Below are 24,073 nucleotides of genomic sequence, written 5' to 3'. Positions count from 1 at the left end.
CATTCTTTATTTTTGACAACAAACCTTTTGCTTTTACAGAGTTTAAATCGTTCTTTTTTTCGGCGATATGCTCAAGTGCCTCTACGATGGACCCAAAGCACTGTATTACAGCGCTCACCGCTTCATACAAGCTCAGCCATCGAACATTTTTGGGTTCTTTCAATTTTATTTCCGATATTTCATTTATATGAAAAATTTTACGTAGCACAGATTCTCTGACAGGACTATCATCGAAAAAATGGTAAAGTTGCTGCAAAGTATTCTCCAGGTCTTTAGTCTGTTTAATATTTTTCGCTGCTTGTGACAAGGCCCTGTGAGCAGAACAGTGAATTTGCAGCAAATGCGTTGCACCAGCAGTCTTTAATCGCACTCCAACACCTCCTTTACAGCCAGTCATTACATAATAATAACATTCACAAAAATAAAATGACATAATTCATTTCTTAGAGGAATAAAACTATTATAAGTTTTTTTAATCAATTATTTTATTTAAACAATCATTAAATGATGTAATCTACACAGAATCTATAAGCACTACAACGAAGATAAAAACGGTAAAACCATCAACCTATCAATAAATCCCACGAAACTAAAATTCAAACTTTTTATAGAGAAATCTTAGCTAGAATAATCATACGCATTACAGAGAAGAAAAGATGGCGAGATTCCATTCTTATTTAAGTATTATAAATGATCGGCCCCTTTAATGAATCCCACAAAAATGAAATTCAAAGTTTTTATAGAGAAATTTTAGCGAGAATGAAAATACAAATCACGTGTAAGACAAAATGGCGCAATTCCTTTATTTATTGTAAAAACGAATCCCACAAAATTAAAACTCAAAGTTTTATATAGAAATCGTAGCTATGAAATAAATACGCATTACAGCGGGGACAAAATGGCGCAATTCCATTATTTAATTATTCTAAACGATTTGCCCTTTTTAAAAAATCCCACAAAAAAAAATGCAAAGTTTTATAGCGAAATCGTAGGGAGAAAACAAATACGCATTACAGCAAAGACAAAATGGCACAATTCGATTCTTATTTATTGTAAACGACCGGCCCAATCAATAAACCGAACAAAAAAAAAACCTCAAAAATTAATAAAAATACGCATTACAGAGAAGACAAAATCTTTTATAATTAATTATTTTTGAAAACTATCTTTCTGTTTTTTTTTATAAGGAAACCCTAAAAGAGAAAAAGTGGCGCTTATTTGAATAATTGAAAGCTGAATTCCGTATCACGGCCTGTGGTGCGGAAATACAAAAATAATTAATATTTATAGCATTAAATAAAATATATCCTATTACACTTTTCTAATTTATACTTAAAATGACCATTTAAGTTAATATTTAAAAAAGAAATTTGACACGTGGTCACGACTCAAACCGTATAATACGGCCCTTGCATAACTGTTATTTAATTACTTGTATAAACATAAAAATTTTTGTAAATTATAATTCTTTAATAATTAAAATAAAACCTGCAATTCAATTAATGCGGGGAACTTAGCTTCTGCTATTTCTTCTTTAGCCATCCAATAGACCGTTCGCATTTGTGAATAATCTTGAACACAATTAGCAATTTGTTTTTCAGATGACACTTTAAAAGACCGTTGCTGTTCTAATATATTAAGAGCACGTAAATGATGAGCAGAAGAGTCTTTTCCCGATGTGTCAATATGCCGGACTAGTGCGCTACGTTGAAAATTCTCACAGCCAGTGGTGAATGCATTTTTTATTCGTGCCTTGCGGCATATATCACAAAACACTTTACCATTTTCGTAGACTAACCAATTAAATTCAGTTTTCCACCTAATATTAAAGTTACGTACTTTAGGCATCGTTTAATTATTGCACATGTATTAATTATAAAACAAAATTAAAAGTTTGGATGCGTAGGTCAGGTCATTAAAAATGTTTGACTCTAACTGAACTAAAAGTAACATATAGCTTAATATAACGGTGCGTAAGTACCTCCTTCGAAAATAAAGGGTAAGGGGCCACTAAAAATGTGATTGCATGACGTAGGTATTAAATAACCAATCAACCCTAATCTTCTACGTGTGTACTATGATATTTTGAAAATAAACCCCTTCAATTTTTCGCACCCCTTCAACCTCTTTCTTTCTACTTGCTCATTCGAGGTCACTTAAATCCGGTACGGTCATTTCCCCCCCCCCCCATTCAATAACACCTGCGTCCCTCAGTTCCGATGACGTCACTGTTTTCAGCAGAGAAAAGAAGTTTGGGGGGGAAAGTCTTGTAGGATGTTTCCTGCTATAATGGTCAACATTTTGAGTCATAGAACTGGTTTCCCACCTGTGTGTCTAACATGTGTTGGTCTAACTCTGGAGACAGGGTTTTTTTTTTTATACCGAGGATGCATACCGATTTATTTTTTGCGTCCCAATATTTCGATTTTATTAAAATGTTTCGATATCAAAGATTAAAAAGTCGGGAAATTTATAAACTTTCTTCAAAAATTTACGCGTCCCGCGGGACGCTTAGCGATCATTTTTTGCGTCCGATTTCAATTTTTTGCGTATTTTACGCGCTATAGCGCGTAAATGTCTTCACTGATTGTGCTTAATTAAAAAATTAAGGCACTTCATTGCTGCATACACAGCCTTAAAAGTTTTTGTATCTTCATTCGTTGCTGAATCATTTAAATTATTGCATTTAGCATCTGTTTCAGTGGCTATTGCCTCAAGATGTGTGAATGACTTTTCGTGAGCTCTAATTTTATCTAAAGGGATACTTACACACCCCTTCTCCACCCATGGAGAACCAGAGTTTTTCTTATGTTTCATGCATAGTTTACACTATAAAATTTCCCTTCCATCTGTTATGCAATGCAACCAAGTTTGATCAAATACAGTTTGATAGAATTTGATTAAATGTCATTTCAATAATTATTTATGTATCAACATGTTTTAATATAGACCTTTTTTTAATAAATTATTTCCTTTAAAAAATTTTTTTTTGTATTTATAGCCTGATACCTTCGTTATATAATTCTTTGAAGAGTGAAAAAGTAGATTTTCCTGCCACAGAGGTATAATTTACGTTCATTATTTTTCTGCTTTATTTTTTTTTAAACTAATAATCTTCGAATTTCATTATTACTTCTTGTGCTTTAAAAATTGTTTTTTAAGTATTTATGTTATTGAAAATTCTCTTAAAATTAAATTGGTTAATTTTATAATTAAATATAAAAATAGTTCAATATAAAGCAATCTTTTAAAAAAAATCTATAACAACATGCTTTGCAGATTATTTAGATATGCAAATTTTGAAAAGATTTTAACATTTCTCTGCCTCCCTAAGGAATATCTATGACAAATTGTTGACTGTATGAGGCCTGCAGACCTGGTAACTTTGTAAAAAGGATTTCAGGAGATATTATTAAAAACATCAGGAGTTTTGGGAGTCTTTTCAGGAGTGTAACTCGGAACAAATTTATTCATATTTTTGTGCATAAATTTAAAGATACATTACTTTAAAAGGGTATAATTAATAGAAAAATATTGAAAATGGAAAATTAATACTAGTTACTGAACAATATATAGACCATCTTAGATTATTAAATCATGATTAAAATTAACTATATTATTCACTTTTTTAATGATTTTAAAAAAAGTATAATTATTTTTTAAACTTACATTATGCAATGAGATTACTATGAAAGAATTGTAGACAAAATAATTATAAAGCAAATGAAAAATAAATTTTAATAAAACGAACCTTTCCTCGTTATATTGTTATCATTATACATAATTATATCAAAGACTTAAACTTTTTCGCCAGTTCCCCTGAGGGGGTTCACAGGGAGTCACGCCCCGGGGTACCCTAGTGATCTGTCCTCCCTTCGTTTTCCACTCTCTTTACTCCTACTTTCCCCTTTCTCTTCCCCCTTGACGTGGTTGCCAAATTTACTGGTGAGGGCTTGTCATCTGTTTGATTACCGTTCTGTTGTGTTGGACATAGATGGGAAGAGACCAACCGTGTCCCTGGAAAAGGGGATCCTGGCAGTTGAGGAGCATCTTGGTACCCCAATACACTGCTTTGGCCCGTGCTTCAGGTAAACGGGAGGTGCATATTGGCCTGTGTGCATCAATCGGCTGATCACAATCGTCATCTGTTGACTAGGGTCAAGGCCGGGGTCATCTACTGGGCATCTCGTTAAGGGTGGAGGCTGCCTCAGGGGTGACTCACGGTCGTATAACTATCGGTCAGCATCGGTGTTGAGTAACAAGCTGGTGGCAGCATCAACTTGATATTTGCATCCCCTAAGTTGGACTCCGTGGTGGGTGGTGCCGCTGATAGTGGAAGTAAGTTTTGCTTTCTATGGACGAAAATGTGCAGGTGTTCAGTTCCGCACACCAAAACAAAAACAGCGGAACACCCTCAACACCATATGAAAACGCACGATATTTTATTATCACTTTGAAAAATCCTACTATACCCAACACTTCATTCACTAACATTTCACCATTTCTCATTCACAAGGCTCTTTTGTTTCTGGGAGAAGTAGCCTCTGTGAAGAAGCTACGTTCTGGTGACCTATTAGTTGAAGTTTCCTCCTCAAAACAAGCTACTGCTCTATCCTCATGCACAACCATGTGTTCATTCAATGTAACTGTTACACCTCATAGATCACTAAATACTTCTCGCGGTGTCATATCAGAAGCAGATTTCATAAACGATACCGAAGAAATGATATTAGAAAACCTACAAAGTCAAAATGTCTCATCTGTCAGAAGGATTAAGATTCGCAGGGATGGTAAGCTCATCCCTACGAAACACCTTATCCTCACGTTTGACTCATCTAATTTACCATCTGAAGTTAAAATGGCCTGGATTAACTGCCCGGTCCGACCTTATATCCCAAATCCTTTGCGTTGCTATCAATGCCAAAGGTTTGGGCATTCTAAAACATCTTGCCGAGGTCGACCGGTGTGTGCCCGTTGCTCAAGTACTGACCATGAAGACACTTCTTGCGAGCTGCCACCTCTTTGCATCAATTGCAAGGGTGATCATGCAGCTTACGCCAGAAGTTGTCCGAAATGGTCACTAGAAAAAGAAATTCAGACAATCAAAGTATTGCAAAACCTATCATTTAGCGAAGCCCGTCGAATAGTTACGGCCCGCACTCCCCGTCAGGGTGTATCCTATTCAGCGGCAGCCAAAACTTCATATTGCTCAGTAAGTACGCAGACAGATCCCTCAATATCATCTACCTCACAGCAAACAAAACAAAAACCACAATTTAATTTTACCGGACCCTCTACTTCTCGCAGACCTGCATCCAAATCTCCACCTCCAAAAACATCTCGATTGAAATCTCCAGAAAAGCCTCGTCCTGCCTTAAAGCAGCGTCCGAATGTAAAGTTGCCACCTAGCCAAAAACCAGGTATTCCTAAAAAGAATAAAGACCCAAAATTTATACAGATCATTAAAAAGTCCACTTCAGATATCTTGCAGAAGATGGACACAGAAATAACACTACATCCATCGGATGACGAATCGGTTTTCGACGACCCACCGATGGATGTTGCGTTTAAATCAAATTTTAAATCCAAAAGGTAATGGCAAATTCCATTATCTCTTGGAATTGTCGCAGTGTGCGAAACAAAATCTCTGACATCAGAGATTTAATTTGTAAATATCACCCATCATGTTTTGCAATCCAAGAAACTCATTTAACATCATCTGATAATTTTAATGTACGTAGCTATATATGTTACAGAAACGATCATGACGAAGGTAGTAGACCTAATGGTGGTGTCGCTATTTTAACATCAACAAGTTTTCCATCAACTCACCTTTTATTGTCAACGTCATTACAGGCTGTTGCAGTTAAGGTTCATCTAAACATTATCATTACAGTCTGTTCCATTTACATACCTCCACATGCTTCCGTTTCACAACAAGATTTAAACTCATTAATTCAACAGTTACCTACGCCTTTTATTTTGCTTGGAGATTTTAATGGCCACAGCGATTTATGGGGTAGTTCCGACACAAATGCCCGAGGACATCAAGTTGAAACTCTCATCCTTGATCATAATCTCTGCTTACTGAATCAAGGTGAAGACACTTATTTTCATGAACCTACACGAACTTTTCATTGCATTGATCTTGCTTTATGTTCACCTGCGCTTTTACCCTTTTCAGAATTTTCAGTTGATAATGATCTTCATAATAGCGATCATTTCCCAATCATTGTTTCATATACATCTACTGCTTCTATCACTACAAGACCCTCTACATTTATTTATCATCGTGCTGATTGGAGGCTTTTCGCACGGCTTGCTGACATTACAGAAGATATGGTATCAGACGAAAATCTTGAAGCTGTTGTTGAAGCGGTGACTTCTGTGATCATCAATGCTGCACGAAGTAGCATACCAAAAACATCAACTTCTCGTCCCTGGCATCGCAAGCCATGGTGGACTGCTGAATGCTCCGCAGCTCACAAAGAGAAGCAGAGGCTATGGAACATCTTCCGTCGGTATCCTACAACAGACCATCTTGTCGATTTCAAGCGAGCTAAAGCGATTGCACGCAGGATTCGGCGTCAAAGCCAGAGAGAATCTTGGTCACGCTATGTTTCATCCATCACATCTACAACATCTCCCTGACAAGTCTGGTCGAGGGTCAAGAAAGCGAATGGTATCTACCGTGAATTCCATCTTCCGGTATTCAATATAAACGGTATCACGCACTCTGACCCTGTAGCTGTGAGTAACATCTTGGGTGAAACATTCGCTGCTGTATCTAGCATTGACAGTTACAGCTCAGCTTTTCAAGCTCACAAGCATAGAGTTGAAGCCCAGACGCTGCAGTTTACGACTCGACGGCAATTTCAATATAATTCTAACTTCACATTTCATGAATTGCAGCGAGCGCTCTCAAAAGCACCCAATACGAGCCCCGGCCTTGATGGTGTATCATATCACATGCTTCGCCATTTGACTTCTGCATCTTTGCAGAATATCCTGTTACTTTTTAACAGATTATGGACGGAGCAGATATACCCATCAAGTTGGCGGCTGGCTCTAGTGATACCAATTTTAAAGCCAGGTAAGGATCCAACGGAACCAATAAACTACCGCCCAATAGCTCTGACTAGCTGCTTCAGCAAGGTATTTGAGCGTATGGTCAACTCTCGCTTGGTTTACTTTTTGGAGAAGAAAAAACTCATCCCCCACTTTCAAAGTGGTTTTCGAAAGGGCAGGTCCACCATTGATAACATTGTTGCATTAGAAACACGTATCTGGAATGCTCTTGTCCGACGTAACCATTTTATCTCTATCTTCTTTGATATTGAGAAGGCTTACGATCGGACATGGAGATACGGCATTCTAAAGGCATTGTTTAATATGGGCCGTCAACATCACCTACCTATGTTTATCAAAAACTTTTTGAGTCAGAGATATTTTCATGTTAAGCTGGGTAGTACACTTTCTGATCTCTACATCCAATCTGAAGGTGTTCCACAAGGTTGTGTTCTGAGTGTTACACTTTTTATAGTTCATGTTTCCTCCATTTTAAACATTCTACCCCCTGCAGTTTTTGGCTCACTTTATGTTGACGACCTCAATGTCTCATGCTCAGGATCTGACATGAGAGTAATCGAACGTCAGTTACAACTTGCTGTCAATAAAATAGTAAAATGGTGTGATGAGAATGGCCATACCCTTTCACCTTCCAAAAGCTCATGTGTACATTTTTGTCGGCAACGTCGGCTTCATAATGATCCTGTAATTCATATCCATAGCATTGCTATACCAGTCTTTATGGAAACAAAATTTCTTGGAGTCATTTTCGATCATAAGCTTACTTTTCTGCCTCACATAAAACAATTGCGGAAAAGATGCAAGAAATCCCTAAATATGTTACGGGTGCTTTCTAACACGTTTTGGGGTGCTGACCGTACCGCGCTATTGCGAATTTACCAAGCACTTATACTGTCGCGCATTGACTATGCATGCACAGTTTATGGAACGGCTTCTGCATCTAACTTAAAACGTCTAGATACGGTGCATCATACGGCGTTACGCATACGTAGTGGAGCATTTCGCACTTCTCCTGTTGAGAGTTTGTATGCTGTGTGTCATCAACCTTCTCTCAATTTCAGACGCATGCAGCTCTCTTTAACATTTTACTTTCGCGTCCTGTCATCTTCATCGAACCCTCTTCGACGTGAGATTATTCCACTAAGTTTACAACGATTATATGATGCACGACCCTCATATATAACACCTTTTAACTCTCGCATGCGATCACTCATTCAGACATTTGATTTTTGTGATATACCATCGCAATCTGTAAATTATTTTCTCATCCCACCATGGACTATTTCATCATATTATCTTGATTGTTCATTTGTGTCATACAGTAAATCTAATGTCTCACCTAGCATTTTTCAACAGCTGTTCACTTTCCATCGTCATCAGTATATACAATACATAGCAGTTTTTACAGATGGATCTAAGTTCCCTGGACATGTTGGTTGTGGGACGACATTCCTGCAATTTGCTCTGTTTTTACAGCGGAAGCATTTGCTATCCTTTTAGCTTTAAGACTCATTTCATCGCATTCGGCTAGAAAATTTTGTATATACTCGGATAGTTTGAGTGTTTTAAGACAGTTAGAACATGTGAGAAACGAGGCTCATCCAATTTTAATTTTTATTCAACATATATTGACTTCTCTATGCAAGAAGGGTTTTAAAATTTTATTTTGCTGGATTCCCAGTCATGTAGGTATTAAAGGAAATGACAAAGCTGATTCTGCTGCACGATCTGCCTCTTCTCCAATAACATTATCTGTCCCATTTTCTGATTTAAAAAACCACATTCGCAAACTTGTTCAGTGTTTATGGCAGCAACACTGGGACCTGCAAGGCGAAAACAAATTACATTCTGTTAAACCTACCTTGGAGCCTTGGCCTGCACTGCACATGCGCAGGGCAGATGTCAAACTCACCCGCTTGCGAGTAGGACATACTCGACTTACTCACCTTCATTTGCTATTTGGAGAACCTCCTCCCAAATGCAACGATTGCAACGTTTTACTCACGATTCATCACATTTTAATACTTTGTCCATGTTTTAACCAGCTTCGCCTCACCTTTTTTGGTAGCTCCATTTTATGCATAAAAGAATTCTCATCATTTTTACTATACTTATTGTGTAATTGTACTCTATTCTACCTTTTAATATGTTTTTAAAACTGTGTGTCTGGCGCAGCATGTCCTCTCTGGACCTTGTGCCATTAAATCTTACATTCAATTCAATTCAATTTTTCGCCAGTTAAAGAAACATAAGTAGCTTTTTTAGCTTTTATTAAGTCTTGTTCAGTTAACACTGCATCATAGCAGCATGTTTCGGAACTTTTGCACTTCTCTATTAGCAGTGCCTCCAAGGTTGGCAAAGCCAAGCTGGACCTACTATCAGTTAAATTTTTTTTAACTATAGAAAACACCCGTTCACAAGCAGCATTGCTGTGAGGCAAAATGAGTATGGTCAGCATTATTGATGGCAATGCTTCATATTTCCTTGCACCATTCATATCCACTAAACCCGATATAAGAGTCCAAGCTGTGTCACATCGTTCGACTGATAAAATCTCTTCATTTAGTTTGTCCATTTGGTATAAAGCAAACTCTTGCTCAATTTGACTTCGTTTTTCCTCTGAAACAAAAAACAGAGACAAAAAATAGTCCAAAAAAGCAAATTTAGCTTCATGTCGAATGGTTATATCAGCCACTTCACAGTGCTTGTAAACTTCAGTGGTATGGGGAAATTTTTTTAAAATATAAGAGAGTGCTTTGGTATAAAATTTTCTGATTGACGAATAAAACTGCCTCATTTCTTCTGAAGAAAGGTCTGAATCTTTTATGTATTGTCTTGTCTTGCCACCTATCACAAGTTCAGAATCATCTTTTTGGTTCTTTGATTTATTAAAATTGACTTCAAAAACAGAACTTGCATTTGCTATGCATGCTGGTTTTATGAATCGAGACAAAATATTGCTAAATAAATTCATAAGTTCTCTCTGAAATCTATGAATCAATGGAGCTTGCTGCTGCATCATCGTATTGCACGATTCAAACAATGGGATGACTGACTGTAAAAAGAAAAGGTAGAGTTGAGTCGATTTATCCTCGAAAATAGTCTTCAATTTTTTAAAAGTTTCCGAAGAGCCCTTCTCTTCCTCACAAAAAAAGATTTTTAAGGCATCCCATTTCTCTAAAAATCGATCAATGGTTTTGCCCATTGATAGCCACCTTGTAGCCCCATACTTAAGAACCTTGCTGTTTTCAAGATTACATAGTTCTTCACAGAATTTTAAAAGCTGGATTCTCTTTGAACTCTTCTTCAAATAGTAGAACACATCTATCAAAAAACTTTCTACATCAAAACTGATTTTTTTTGTAGCATGTTTAGCAGCTAAAAGTGGCAAGCACAACCATGAATGATGACATTAGGATTCTTTTTCTTTATAAATGACCCCACTCCTTCATGTTGTCCAAGCATAACTGAAGCATTGTCTGCACAAAAGGCGATGCAGTGTTCCCAGGGAACACTATTTTTTGAAAACACACTATCAAGGAGCATGAAAATGTTTTCCCCGGTACCATCCTTATCCAATTTTGGAAGAGAGAAAAGGGTAGTCTTAATTCTACCGTTGGTATCATCAAAGAATGTTACCACCAGAGGAAAAAGCGTATCGCCAGACGAATTGCTCCCATCTGTCGCTAGAGAAAACTTTCCATTCCTCATTATGGAGCACAAATTATTTTGAGTAGTTTCTGCAAGACTTTTGCAGATTTCTGTCGTTTTTTTCCTAGCGCATTTGAATTTGGCCGCTATGTTAGAGTCCGGGAACATTCTTTTAAATAACTGGCCTACGTGGTCCGCAACAGATAGAGGTAAATTATGCTGAACTATGAAATTGGTGAAGAGAGTTTCTGCTTTAATGACACTTTGGCTCTCTTTTGAGGAACTAGAGAACATATCTCTAATACTTTTACTGGAGGAAGAAGCGGCACCATTCGCTCGATGGCGCGATCCCTCCACATGCCGTAAACAGTTATTCCGACCTCCATGAGCGATAGAAAAATCGCATTTGCAAATATTACAATATACATGATTCATAGATTTAGTCGAGCGAGAAAAAACTGGCCATTCGACAGAAAATTCTTTTCTATACATCTGTGAATGTTTTTTGGAAGCCATGATCTTATCTTCAAACAGCAACTAACTTCAACTAACCTAGCGTCGGCAGCAGAAAAAAGTAAACACGACAGGCTCGCACCACAGTTTTAATGTAATGGTGACGTCATTCGACCAGTTCTAGCTCTGCAGGTTCGGTGACATCAGCACTATACCACAAGAGCGCGGGGAAAAGAAACACCGTTCTCGATTGGGAGGAGAAGGAGCTGACGTGAAAGGGGCGGGGAGTAGGATTACGTGACGTCATCTTAAGAAAAATGTGAAAATTAGCTACTGGGTTTATTTTCCGGGTAAAATGTATATCTTTGTGGAGTGCCCGGAGTACACTGGAATTTCCGGAGATGCTCCGGAAATTCCGGGGTTGTTACCGGGTATGGGCCTGCATAATCTGGTGTGGAGAAATTTTCTTGAATACTTTTTTATAGTACTTCAAATTCCTTGAATTATATTTGTATTAAACATTTTCTTTTTAATTAAATAGATTTAGATTTCAAAACATAAGAATAGAAGTTTGTTGAAAAATTTGACACTATACAAAGTATACTTTGATATAGTAATACTTTGTTTGATGTTGGAATTTTAAGCTCACTAATTATACTTTTTGCTGTTAATCTCAATGTGTTTGTTTAATGTTTCAGGCTCCTGTCAGTAAAACATCTACACTAAGATTAAAAGAAACTTCTCAAAAAGAAGAGGAAGATTTAGCCAAAGCTATTGAACTTTCTTTGAAAGATTCTGGTTCATCTCCTAAATCCCATAGCTTATATCCATCAATGTCTAATTCTGCGTCTGCCCCTGCTCCTCCTAAAGCTGCTAAAGAGCCAAGAAAGGTTCGAGCTCTGTACGATTTTGAAGCAGCAGAAGACAATGAATTAACGTTTAAAGCTGGTGAAATTATTCTAGTTTTAGATGACAGTGATCCTAATTGGTGGAAAGGATCAAATCACAGAGGGGAAGGATTGTTTCCTGCAAATTTTGTGTCTGCAGATTTAACCTCTGATCCTGAACCTGGTATTCTATTTTATAACTATAACAAATTTATGATTATAATTTTTTAGTATTACATTATTTTAATAATATCAGAGAAAACAAGAATAGGGATTTCAAACATTTAACCATTATTAAGACTTTAATATTTATATTAAAATTATTTTCTAGCATACTATTAAGCTAGAATTCATGTGGAATTCAAATTTTCCAAATATTTGAGGCTGTTTTTCATGATTAGTGTTGTCTGACACAATGATGTGATCTTATTTTATAACCGGTGTTAAACAGCTGACCCAATTTTGACAGCTATCAATGTTCAATTCTGTAGCCTTGTAATTTTGAAAATAATCCAGAACACAAGGGAACTTAAGATGGAACAGAAGAAAAAAAGAAATTTGCAAGGACTTTTTAATAGGACTAGCCTTCATTTGCGTTGCATGGAGAGAACCACAAAAACCTCCCACGGGTAGCCTGAGAGCAAGGGGGACTCTTATGAAATCTAACCCATGATCCATCTATCAGTGCTAGATATTTTATATCAGCACTGTGATTAGTGCGAGTCGAGTGCGGAATTCGTATCGACCAGCCATCATTGGGATTTAAACCGGTTCACCTACTAAGAAGGCGAACGCTCTTATTGCCTTAGCCACTACAGCTCCAATGACAGCTATTGGTGCTTATCGTAATATGTAGGAATAGCAGGGTTCTCCCTAATAGTGTTTAGAAAGGTCCTTTGATTTACCCTTATTATCAAAATAAGCAGCAATCTGCCATAAAAACTTTCCATGTTCCTTTAAAAAGAAAAATTAATTCACTGTTTAAATAATTACTCACTATTGAAATTAATAACTGTCTCTATAGTAGGGGCGCACAATATTTTAAGTGAAGGGCCATTTGCCCGGCCCGTAGATTAATGAAGGGCCACACGCATATTTAGACATGTTAGCGGCAAATGTAATTTTTATCGAAACGTAAGTGTTTTAAGCACCAAATATTTTTATCAGTATATTTAATAACATATTTGCAAAAAATTGATGCTTTTACCTATTTGAATTTATTTAAAATTTACACTTATACATATTTTTAAAAATCTTTTTCCATTTTTCACAATTTTCAAATATATATGTATACACACGCATAAATATTGGGAGGGATAAATTTTCATTTTCTCATAATTTTCAGTTTAAATTATGGGAAAAAAGTTAAATTGTTTATCAATTAATAAATTTTTTTTGCTTACTTTTTTTGGAAATTTTTTTTTTCGAGGGTCATTGTTTTTTTGCATACCTTTAATTATTTTTTTTAACTGCAAATTTTTTTCTTATTTTAATAAAAAGTGAGAATTACTCTGCATTACACATGCTAAATAGTATACAAAGATAATTTGAAAGTTGTTTAGGAATGAATTCAGTTATTCTGTAATATTACACATTTCGATTAATTTTTATGGTGTTAAGTGACGCCCTTTTTTATTCCTCGGAAAAACTATGACAACAGCAGTAAATATTGTAAACATTTCATGTGTATAGTGAAAAGCTAGGATTTTGCCTCGTATCAAGTGGTGTAATTTTTGGCAAAATCCACCTGTAAATAAGTTCTAAAAAATTATTTTGAGCATCTTATATGCATTAAACTAATGAGATTTCTAAATAAATTCTAAGAAATGATGATTTTGAGCATCTTATATGCATTGAACCAGAGTTGGGTTTTTGACATGACAGTGGTAAAAACTGTCAAAAACCTACTGTTTTCTTTAATTTATGTCATATAGCGGACAATATATTATTTTCACATAATTGCCTTTATAAATGAATGTTCTAAATGATTGCTATTGATTTTGCAACTATATACATGTATTCTTATAGAAGGATATACATTCATTACAGAAATATTGTAATATACTTATTGAAAATAGTGATACTTTTATCATTATAGCTTGATTTGCGAAGGATTTAAAATTTTGCACTTCTTAATTGTTAGAAACAAACAAACAAAAAACTTTGGAACTATTAATAAATTCAAGAACTAAAAAAAATTTAAAATTTGCCATTTCTTAAATATTAGAAATAAGCTAAACAAAACTTGTAACTACTAACAAACTCTAAGTCAAGAATTACTACTATTTTGTCAAGTTAAAGACTTTTATTCAGTTGAAAAAGCACATTAAACAAAACTTAATTACAAACGAAATTACATGTTCCGTAGTCGGGGTCACTGTGCCGAAGCATACAATTGCAAGTGACTAATTTTGCGCATTTTTCATTGCCCAGTCGATATCTGAATTTAGTATGGATGAGTTCAAAATTCGAGAAGATTCTTTCAATGGATGCGGAACTGGATGGGCAAGACATAAGAACTTGAATTAATTTACAAAATTCGCCTTCACTGCTAAGCATTCAAATTTGGATTAGCAGCATTGAAGTATGAAGAAGGGAATGGCTTTTCTTCTGCTTCAAAGGCGATTATCAGGGGGTAAGCATCCGGGAATTCTTGAGTTAGCCCAGCTACGAGCATCTTCAGCTTGCTCAGTTGTAAGATCTTTTCCTTCGTAAACTGGATGCATGAGATACGCTAAATAGTGAAATGGCTTTAAAGCTTGACTCATTCTTCCCTTGATGACTCCGTAATAGGGTTCAAGAGACTCTTCCATAAGTCGGCTAATCCAAACTTTGCAAGAGTCTGCTGATGTTGCAGTGTCCTTTTGGAGAGAATCTAATCCTGAGCTTAAAGGCTTCAACTGTGTCAGCAAATCCTTGGGCTGTTTGTATAGATTGAAATCGTTCATGATCTGAGCAATATCGATTGGTATCTCAGCCTCATGTTCTTCAACAATCATCTGGAAATAGGGATGGTTCCTCAGGAAAGAGTCAACACATTGCAACTGACTATTTCATCTCGTAGCACCTGGAAGCTGAGGTCTGACAGAATCCGCAAAATTCTTTAATAAGCCTGCTGGAACATGGTGATTTCTGAGAAACTTCTGTACTCTAACAATTTTTTTCATCAAACTGTCAGGAGTAATTTCTTGTCCAAGAAGATTGATTAAGTGCGATGAGCAACCATACACAAATAAGTTTTCATTGATTTCACCCAAGATTTGCCTTGCTTTCTCCATGACTTTGGCAATCTGTTTTTAAAACCGTGTGTTTGGTGCAGTATGTCCTTTTTTGGACCTTGTGCCACTAAACCCCACGTTCAATTCAATTCTATGACTTTGGCGTTGTCTGTTGCTATTGCTTTCACTTCACAGTCGAACTTCTCCTTTGCGACTTTGATTGACTCCTCCATTATTTCTTTGTGGTAGTTCGCATCTTTTGGATAGCTCTTGCAATCTGTCGCTTCCAGATAATATGCCTAGCCATTAGAGTAGATGCAGGTGGATAATCATGGATCATTATGGACATTACTCTTCTCATCTTCGATTAATGCGACAGTTTTTCCTGTTAGTGCTGCTCTTGTAGTTTCCTCTATCTCTTGAACAACCTCATCCAGAATAGACTTAGATAATGCTTTTCTACTTGGGGGAGTGTAGCCGGGTCTCAATGCAGTTATTAAATCCAAAAAAGTTGAATGTTCAACCACATCAAATGGTATAGCATTGGCATAAAAAAATTTCTCACCTAATATGTCTAATTGGTCGGATGCACTATTATTTGTCTTAACTATAAAAGTTTCAATACTGCCCTTTTTGGGGACGATTTCCTCCTTTTCCATGGGACTATCTTCACCATCACTTCTCTGGTATATAGATCTCCAAGGGTAAATAAGAGAAACCATTTTTGTATTCTATTTTTCTAGCTTCAATACATAAAGTGTCAAAATCCTGACTTCATATACAATCATTTGTATAAAAATTGATTCCTTTGTGGTTTCATTAATACAAGTATTGTGAACTTGTTTGTTAGAGGCAAGACCTAATTTGGATGACACTTGAAATGGTTTTGCCTGGAGCATGATTATTTCCAAAGGATTTAAAGGGTTACTTATAACTTTATTTTTCTTTTGTTTGAAGTCTTAAAAAGATATTTTGCCAGATTCACTCATTAAGCCATGAGTGTCTTCTTTTTTGATAGTTGAAATGTATGAGTAAATGTAACTATACTTGACAATAGCTACAATTAGTATATTCTAGCATTTCTAACTTTTTATTACAAATAATAAATTGTTATTTTATTTCTATTATATGTATATATATTTGTTATTTTGAATAGTTAAAACAGAGAGAAAAACTGTTCAATTTACTGAAGAAGTTAAGGTTAAGACTTTTGTTGAAAGTGAAGAAGAAGTAGAAATAGATGAGGTAGGTAACTTAATATATATATATATATTTTTTTTTTTTGGTATCACATTTAATAATTACAGTTTTTGTTTAAATGTTAATATAAAAACATAGAAATTTAAGCTATTCATTGTTCATGTTTTAGGAAAAAATTGATAGAATGTTGCACTTCTTACATGAAGCAGATCCCACAGGAGAACGGCCGGATTCTGAAGAGCTCCGAAGTTTAGAAGGTATTTGCCTGCTATAAATTTTTAACTATGTCTCAGGAAATGAGTAATTTTTATTGAAAATAGTTCATTAATTTCTAGTATAAATGGACATAAAAATTATTTGAAGGTGAAGAGGTACGGAATTTTATGGAATTTACTATACGTCTCGTACAGTAAATTCCATTAAATAGGCCGCACCCGCAAAAACATAAAATTTCAATGAGGCCGCACTTTCGTTTTTTCGATCGATCATCGATTTTTATCAAATATCGAATGCGTGAAAATACACATAAAAAATAATAATCTTTAAAACATAAACTCTATACTTAGAAAACAGTTATTGATAAATCTTTTTTTTTTATTTTTTATGTATACTCATTATATTATCATCATCATTTTTATGTATACTTGTCATGAAAAGAAAGAATTGAGAATGATACTTACTTACAGAAGAAACATGTATAACCAATTAAAATAATAAGTTGAGGATGTGTATACGATAAAAAATAAAATAATCAACAATAAATCAGCATTTATTTATTTATACTTTTCAAATATTTTTGAGCGTATATCTATTCAAACCCATTGAAATCTGATTCTTCACTGTCAGAGCAAAACAAACGTTGTAATTCATGATCTTGTTCATTTTCTATATCATTTTCTTTATCCTACATTAAGGAAGGAGCATTTTCTACGCAAAAGTTCAGTTCTTCATCCTTAAAACCGGACATTATAGTGGTTTCCTTAACTCTTTCCCATGCGTTAGACACCCATCAGGCAACTTCTTCATAAGATGCCAATTGATATGCCGGGGTTCAGGTATATGGATGCTAAGTTACGGAATGTTTAGTTGAACTATGCGCGATAAAGCACAATAGTATTTTATCATTTATTCTCTCATTTTTTTACATAGAAAACTTTAGCCGTAAGTTGGAAAATTGTTCAGTGTGACTAATTTTCGCGGCTCCCTTTAGACTAGTCCGCGCTTCCCAATTTACAAAACGCTGATCAAAAAAAAATATTGCATTACATATTATTATTAAATTAAGAAAAATGGATTGTTTTAGTATTCAGTACTTAATCAGGAAAAGGTTTCAAACATCTTTTATGCTTTAGCAAAAGATATTTGTTAGAAGAAAAAAAAAAGAAAACTTAATCTTAAACTATGGTGGTGGTACTTATTTCTCTTGGCCCAGAACAAGGCTAGACCAAGTCCACCGTTCACCGACTGAAAATCAAACACCATCTGCGGATCCTCCAAAATAAAATTTTTCTCCAGTCCCATACAGGTCAGCAAATGACCAGGTGAAGCCTGGTGATCGCTAAATTTTAGGCATACAGGGAACGTCTTTTGACCCTGATCAAATGTTAGTCTGCGGGTATGGCCGTTGATTAGTCTTGTGATAGCTGTCTGTAGTTTCCTATCACCTTTTAGCTCCAGGGCAGCGCCAGGACTATTTTGTTGATACCATTCACGACTGGGTGGAATCCTCCAAGTCCTATTATTGTTGGCTATCTTAAACTTTAAAAAGGTTCATTGAAATTTATGATTCATTTTCAGAACACTGTTTTGCAATGGGTCCTTTGATTGATCAAGAGTTGGAACAGATCGATCGTAGACATGCTTCATTAACCACTGCTAATGAATTTTTGGTCGAAGCATTAAACTCGTACCAAACTTTAATGAAAGAATATGCATCTGCTCCTTGTGGTCCTTATTCTCTTCCAGTTAGTCATTCTTTGGGAACTATACCTCAACAAGTAAGATTGTCTTAATTGTGTTTTTATATATGTGGAATGTAGTACATTTCAATATTTGTTGTTACATATAAGTTATTTGTTGCCAAATCTTCTGTAATTTGCAATATTTATACACTCTAGTAGAATTCTTAATGTGTAGAGGTAATTTTTTTCAATTATAATGCAAAAAATGTTTTATCTGAAATTAATATAGAATGTGTTTATGAACTTAAATATTTTGAAACCAAAAATTAAATTTTTAGTCAAAATTGTGCTTTTTTTTAAGCAGCTGTTTAAATTATTGCATTGTATGAATTATAAATAATTGCATTGTATGAATTATGTCTAAAAATAGTCATCATTATCAGCAAATCAAATAATAGATTTCGGCAAATTCTGGATCATCGAGCACTGAAAAACTTAAGTTTTCCATAATACTACTGCAAAAGTGCAGAAAATTCTCAGGGTGCTAATATTTCCTCAAACATAGCTTCTTATATGAAATTTCTCCCAAAATTATGATGTATTTTTTCTTTTTATGATGATTATCAAATTATTTTAAGAAAGTAAAGTTTGTATTTCGTTAAAAATAATGGAAATCAAAATTTGTTTCATTTATAAAATAAATTTTTAGTCCTTTTCCTTGATATACCATATTTTCTGGCGAAAGCGCTGCACATGAATAAAAGTTAAAATTTTTAAAAAACTTTATAATGGTGCAGGGGCGCTACATTGCGCATATTAGCATCCTTGTAGAAGAGACCTTTAAATTACCATTTAGAATATCTGTGTAATAAATAATAATTTTTTTATACATTTCATAAAGTAAGGTTTTAATTTCTAAATTATAAAAAAAATAAAATCCGTTAACAGGTTCGCTCTCTTATGGCCGTAGACTGTTTAGGCAAGGCAGGTCTATATCATCCTTGATACAGGCTTATTTGGAATAAGTGTGCATAAAAAATAATCGCTTTAAATGGTCAGAAAATAATGTTAAGTACTTTGAAATATTTTTGAATACATCAAATAACATAATTTCTAAATTATTTGGGAGGAGAGAATGCCTAAAATGCATTAATTCTTTTTTAGCATAAAAAAAGCAACAAAATGATATACAGTGTAACCTCGAAAATCCGGACTGCTGGGGGGTTTGGAAGGTCCGGATTTCGGAAATTTCCGGATTTTAGATATCTTACTTAAATTTATAGAATTATCGAAGTTCCGAATTCGACAGGCTGATTTTGCGATTAAACGTGCTTGTGTAGACCTCCGACTTCCATTTTAACAACTTAACATAGATATATGCTTTAAATAATAAATAAGAGACATTACAAAACAAACAGAGACAAAAAGTAGCCTAAAATAATATATTTATAGCAACACAATTAAAAAAACTTTTAACTAAATTATTTTTTAAACATATTAAAAATCGTTAGTTGTTTCATAGATTTCATTCTATGTTAGCTTATTTTTTCTTTTACTTTATAGAGTAACATTAACCTTTAAGAACATTGTTCATATTTGTTAACATTTCATCCAATGACACTAATCTTTCTTCATTTGGAGTATCAGTTTCGGTATCACTGCTTTCTTCACGACCATTAAAGCAGCCATTTTTATTTCATTGTCCGTCATGTGGTTGACTATAGGTAAATCGTCGTCGCCCATCATGACCTCCTCGATGTCATCTTGATCGATTTTGAACATGCACTTTTTAGCGTAATCGAGAAGTTCATTAACTTCAAATTTTGAACTTTTGAAAGTTTGAAACCTTCAAAATCGTTTTCATTTTCAAAGAAAATGGTAGAAGGCAGCAGATTGTGCCAACCATGCCTCAAAGTTTCAGGGGTAACACTATTCCATGCATTTGCAGCACAGTAAAGGACATCCTTTATGTCAAATTCCTTTACAAATTCTGTGATGCTCTTGCCCTGATTGAGAGAACGGAGCATTTTCTCCAAAAAGTCCTTTTTATATTTACATTTTAAAGATCTTAATATCCCATTATCTATAGGTTGAATGAGAGAAGTGCAGTTCGGAGGTAAGTACATCACTTGAACTCCTGATTTCGATAAAAATTTCAGCCGGAGAATGTGCTGTACAATTATCTAAGAGGAGAATAATTTTGGCATCGCTTGGAAGCCCAACAGCATTACAATGAGCTCGAGCTTTCGGAACGAAATGATCGTTGAACCACTCTTCTGTCAATTCTTGCGTAATCCATGCACGCTTGTTCGCTTTGTATACAACGGGTAGACTTTGAACGTTTTTCAATGCTCGAGGTCTAGCACTTTTGCCGATTACCATCAGCTTGAAGCGATGAGATCCGGAAGCATTAGCGCATGCCAACACAGTTAGCCTCTCCTTTATATCCTTCACACCAGATGGATTGCTTTCATCTGCAGTGGCTAAGGTTTTTTTGGAACATAGCGCCAAAAGAGAGCAGTTTCGTCGGCATTATAAATCTGATCGAAAGATAAATTATTTTCAGCCACAAATTCGGAAAATTCATTAATGAAATGTTTTCCCCGCAAATTCTTAATTGCCTTATTCCATGAAGTTTTTTAAATTTATCTAACCATCCTGAAGAATATTCACAAGGCGTTTCTATTTTCAAGTCTTTGTGATAGAGCCTTGCCTGTGCCATAATAATTGCGCCAGTCAAAGGCACTTTCTCACTTCTTCGTTGCCATACCCATTCTATCATTATGCTATCCAAATCTTCATTGTTGGCTTTGCTTATAGTCTTTCTCTTATCCATCTCTAAAGGTACGTCACTTTTTGCAAAAAACTGCAGTACTTTATCTTTCTGCTTAATTAAATCATAAACAGTTGATTTGCCGAGTTCGTATTCGATTCACAGATTAGCCACTGAAGTTCCTGAGTCATGTTTTCGAAGTATTTCTACTTTCTTCAAAATTGAAAGAGAATTATGTTTCCTCTTCTTCGAACGTTCATCAATTTTTCCCGTAATCGATCTTTTAGATAACATAATGTTAGATAACAATTCGTTTAATAACAATTAAAACTAAATATATAAGCTTTTAAAACGGGAGCTGACTTTCAACATACAACTAAAACGGATGCTTCTAGACTAGACTGTAACAGCTGATACTAATCCTTTTTTTGTTGGGGAACGAAAGAACTTGTCCCCGCCTCCCACACTTCAAGGTTAAAAAAGAACCCGTTTTCTTTCTTCACAAGGGGGAAAAACAAGGTGGTAGAAGAATTCCTCCTCCTACACACCTTATCTATCAAAGAAAGTAGAGGGGATTCCCCTATCTCCTGAGGGGAGTCCCCTTTGTTCTCTCTACAAAGCTGATAAGAAGGACTGGAATTTCCTTATCAGCTATGTGTTTTCATTCACTCCCCACCCCTACCTCTTCTTCTACTGCTTCCTTGTTGGAGAAGAGTTGCGATTTTGCGCTCTTAAGTTAAAATTTTTATTTTAGGTTTTTTTTTTTTGTTGAAATTTTTTTATGACGAACTGGATGTAAAGGTCCGGATTTTAGAGATATCCGGATTTTCTAGGTCGTTCTGTAATAAAGTTGTTCTTACCATTTGGCACTGTGCCAAATAACAGAAGACAAAATAATTAACAGCAAAAAAAATTTTTTTTATGTGCTCGCTGACAAAGAAACCTTGAGTTTGGAAGGTAGGAGTTATAGATAGAAAGGTTGGAGAATCTTGAATTTTAGAAAAGTAAATTATTCTTCTATTATAAAAAAATAATTCAACCATATTTAGCTGAAGAATTAACTCTGCGACTGATTACATAAATCTGTAAAACAATGTAATAAGAAAAATAAAATCAAAAATTTTAAGCTAAAACTTTATTAAAAAAAAGGCTTTAACAATTCATTACAGTTAACAATTTCAGGAAAAAAATATAAAACAATGTAAAAATTATATATTTAAAATCCTTCAAAGTCACTTTCATCACTATCAGAGATGAAAAGGTTCAATATTATTTGCCTTGACATTAGTACATATAATACTTTATCATATACACTCCAACATCATACTTTAATTCATCCACCCCTTTTCGTTTGCATAAACAACGATTTCCTTAGGGAAATTGCCCTTTGGAATAGTTTTTCTTTTGAAGATAACGAAGGGTTTCAGTTTATCCCGCTGACCTGAGCAGTGCGTCACACAGGTAAAGCTTGATTTTTCGTGGACTGTCGTTTCAATGGAAACAGTTTTGTTCACAGTGAGTGAAAGAGGACAATCAAATGTAAGAGGCACATTGATAAACATGAATGACCATGTTTATCAATTGATTATTATGGAGGTTAGACCCCCTCACAATATTTTGCATAGTTACTTTTCAGAAGTTTTCAACTCTTGCATTGCCTACTAAACTTTTTTTCAATATCGCCATCGGTACATACTTTTAGTTAAAGTTGTTGCTTCGTTTTCATCTAATTCCAAACAAGCAAACTTTTTGCAGAATGTTTGTTATACAGTAATTTCTGGACCAGAAATTACTGTAGAATTTAACCTTTGAGATAAAGCAAGCACAGAATTCCTGTGAACCATTGAGTTCTCATGCTCTTTTAAACTCTCTGAAGTATTTTTCCAATAAGAAAATCCTCCTTTGCAAAGCGATTAGTCACTAGCACTGAATAGTTTACATAAGTAGCAAAACACTGCATTTTTTGCTGGTGAGTAAACCAGCCATTCTCTTTTGAGTAATTCATTATTTTTCTTTTTTCTGAAAAAACTTGCCTCAGTCAAAACTCTTTCTTTGTTTCCAATCATACATCTAGAGTTGGCAATTAATTGAATGTTCTTAGGTTTGTTCAATACAAAGTATTCCCGAAAATTATCTGAAAAACTTTCAGGCCATAAACCATCATCACTATAATATGAATTATTTGATTTACATGAATGCTCAGACAGGTTTGATGGATCATTTACCTGCTGATTAAATGTAGTTATTTCTTCTTCAACAAAACCAGTTCCTTTACAAACCGGGGATGATTTTTCACAAACCTCATCAAATTCTGATGTACCAGAAATGTGTTCAAAGGCATCTGTTTCAAGTTCTACTTTATCTGTTATGGAAACTTCCTTTGCATTCTGTACGTTTTCAGTCTCAGTAGGATTTTTATCTAGAAAATTGTCCATGAATCCTTTCATTTTTTGGTTTTCATCATTTCGTTTTTTCTTCAATTTTCTTTTACCGTGACCACTTAGCTGTTTCGTAGACATTGTCAACACACGTTTACGAGAGGCAAAATGTGTTTATATTTACAAATCAGAAATTCACTTTGCTGCCAACAATAAGAGCCCCAACTCAAAAATAGTTCGTATCCTCAGCTGCCGAGCTGCATCGCTTTCTTCTTTAGGCAGCGTTCTTATTGCATAAAATTCACACATGCGTAAGCAGTTTGTTGTTGAAAACATTCCCGGGCGCATCTCGGAAATTGGATGCAGTGTAAATGGCTCTTCATAGGTTTTAAATTTTGTGTCTTTAGTGCCCCATCAGACACTGGGCCCAAGGCCCATACCCCGTAGGCCCGTGCGATAATAAGGCCCTGTTTCTGGTGGATACACCACTCCGCCGTACAGGCCGCATCTGCGAAAAATATCT

The 24,073-nt window shown here is 35.1% G+C and overlaps 2 protein-coding genes across 4 annotated transcripts in view; both read left to right on the top strand.

Moving 5' to 3' along the window:
• The window catches only part of Stam (signal transducing adaptor molecule), a 79,858-nt gene that overhangs the window by 33,738 nt on the left and 22,047 nt on the right, over nt 1-24,073 (top strand). For all 3 annotated transcript variants that reach the window (XM_087151565.1, XM_087151566.1, XM_043045390.3), the window contains exons 5-9: nt 3,002-3,062; nt 11,892-12,264; nt 16,455-16,543; nt 16,668-16,755; nt 18,296-18,495. In XM_087151565.1, the coding sequence (XP_087007691.1) occupies nt 3,002-3,062; nt 11,892-12,264; nt 16,455-16,543; nt 16,668-16,755; nt 18,296-18,495 (811 nt within the window). The remainder of the gene's footprint in view (nt 1-3,001; nt 3,063-11,891; nt 12,265-16,454; nt 16,544-16,667; nt 16,756-18,295; nt 18,496-24,073) is intronic.
• On the top strand, nt 3,101-6,223 carry LOC147803963 (uncharacterized). The gene has a single exon (XM_087151567.1). The coding sequence runs from the start codon at nt 4,355-4,357 to the stop codon at nt 5,594-5,596; it is 1,242 nt and encodes a 413-aa protein (XP_087007693.1). The 5' UTR covers nt 3,101-4,354; the 3' UTR covers nt 5,597-6,223.

This window comes from Parasteatoda tepidariorum, chromosome 9 (genome assembly GCF_982258835.1).
Source record: "Parasteatoda tepidariorum strain Cologne lab strain chromosome 9, Ptep-v5.0, whole genome shotgun sequence".
Lineage (NCBI taxonomy): Eukaryota > Metazoa > Arthropoda > Arachnida > Araneae > Theridiidae > Parasteatoda > Parasteatoda tepidariorum.
Note: the sequence above shows the minus strand (reverse complement) of the source record. Positions and strands in the feature narration are given on the sequence as shown.

Coding starts and splice junctions, on each gene's coding strand:
- LOC147803963 (XM_087151567.1), top strand. CDS start 4,355: ATGGACGAAAATGTGCAGGTGTTCAGTTCCGCACACCAAAACAAAAAC.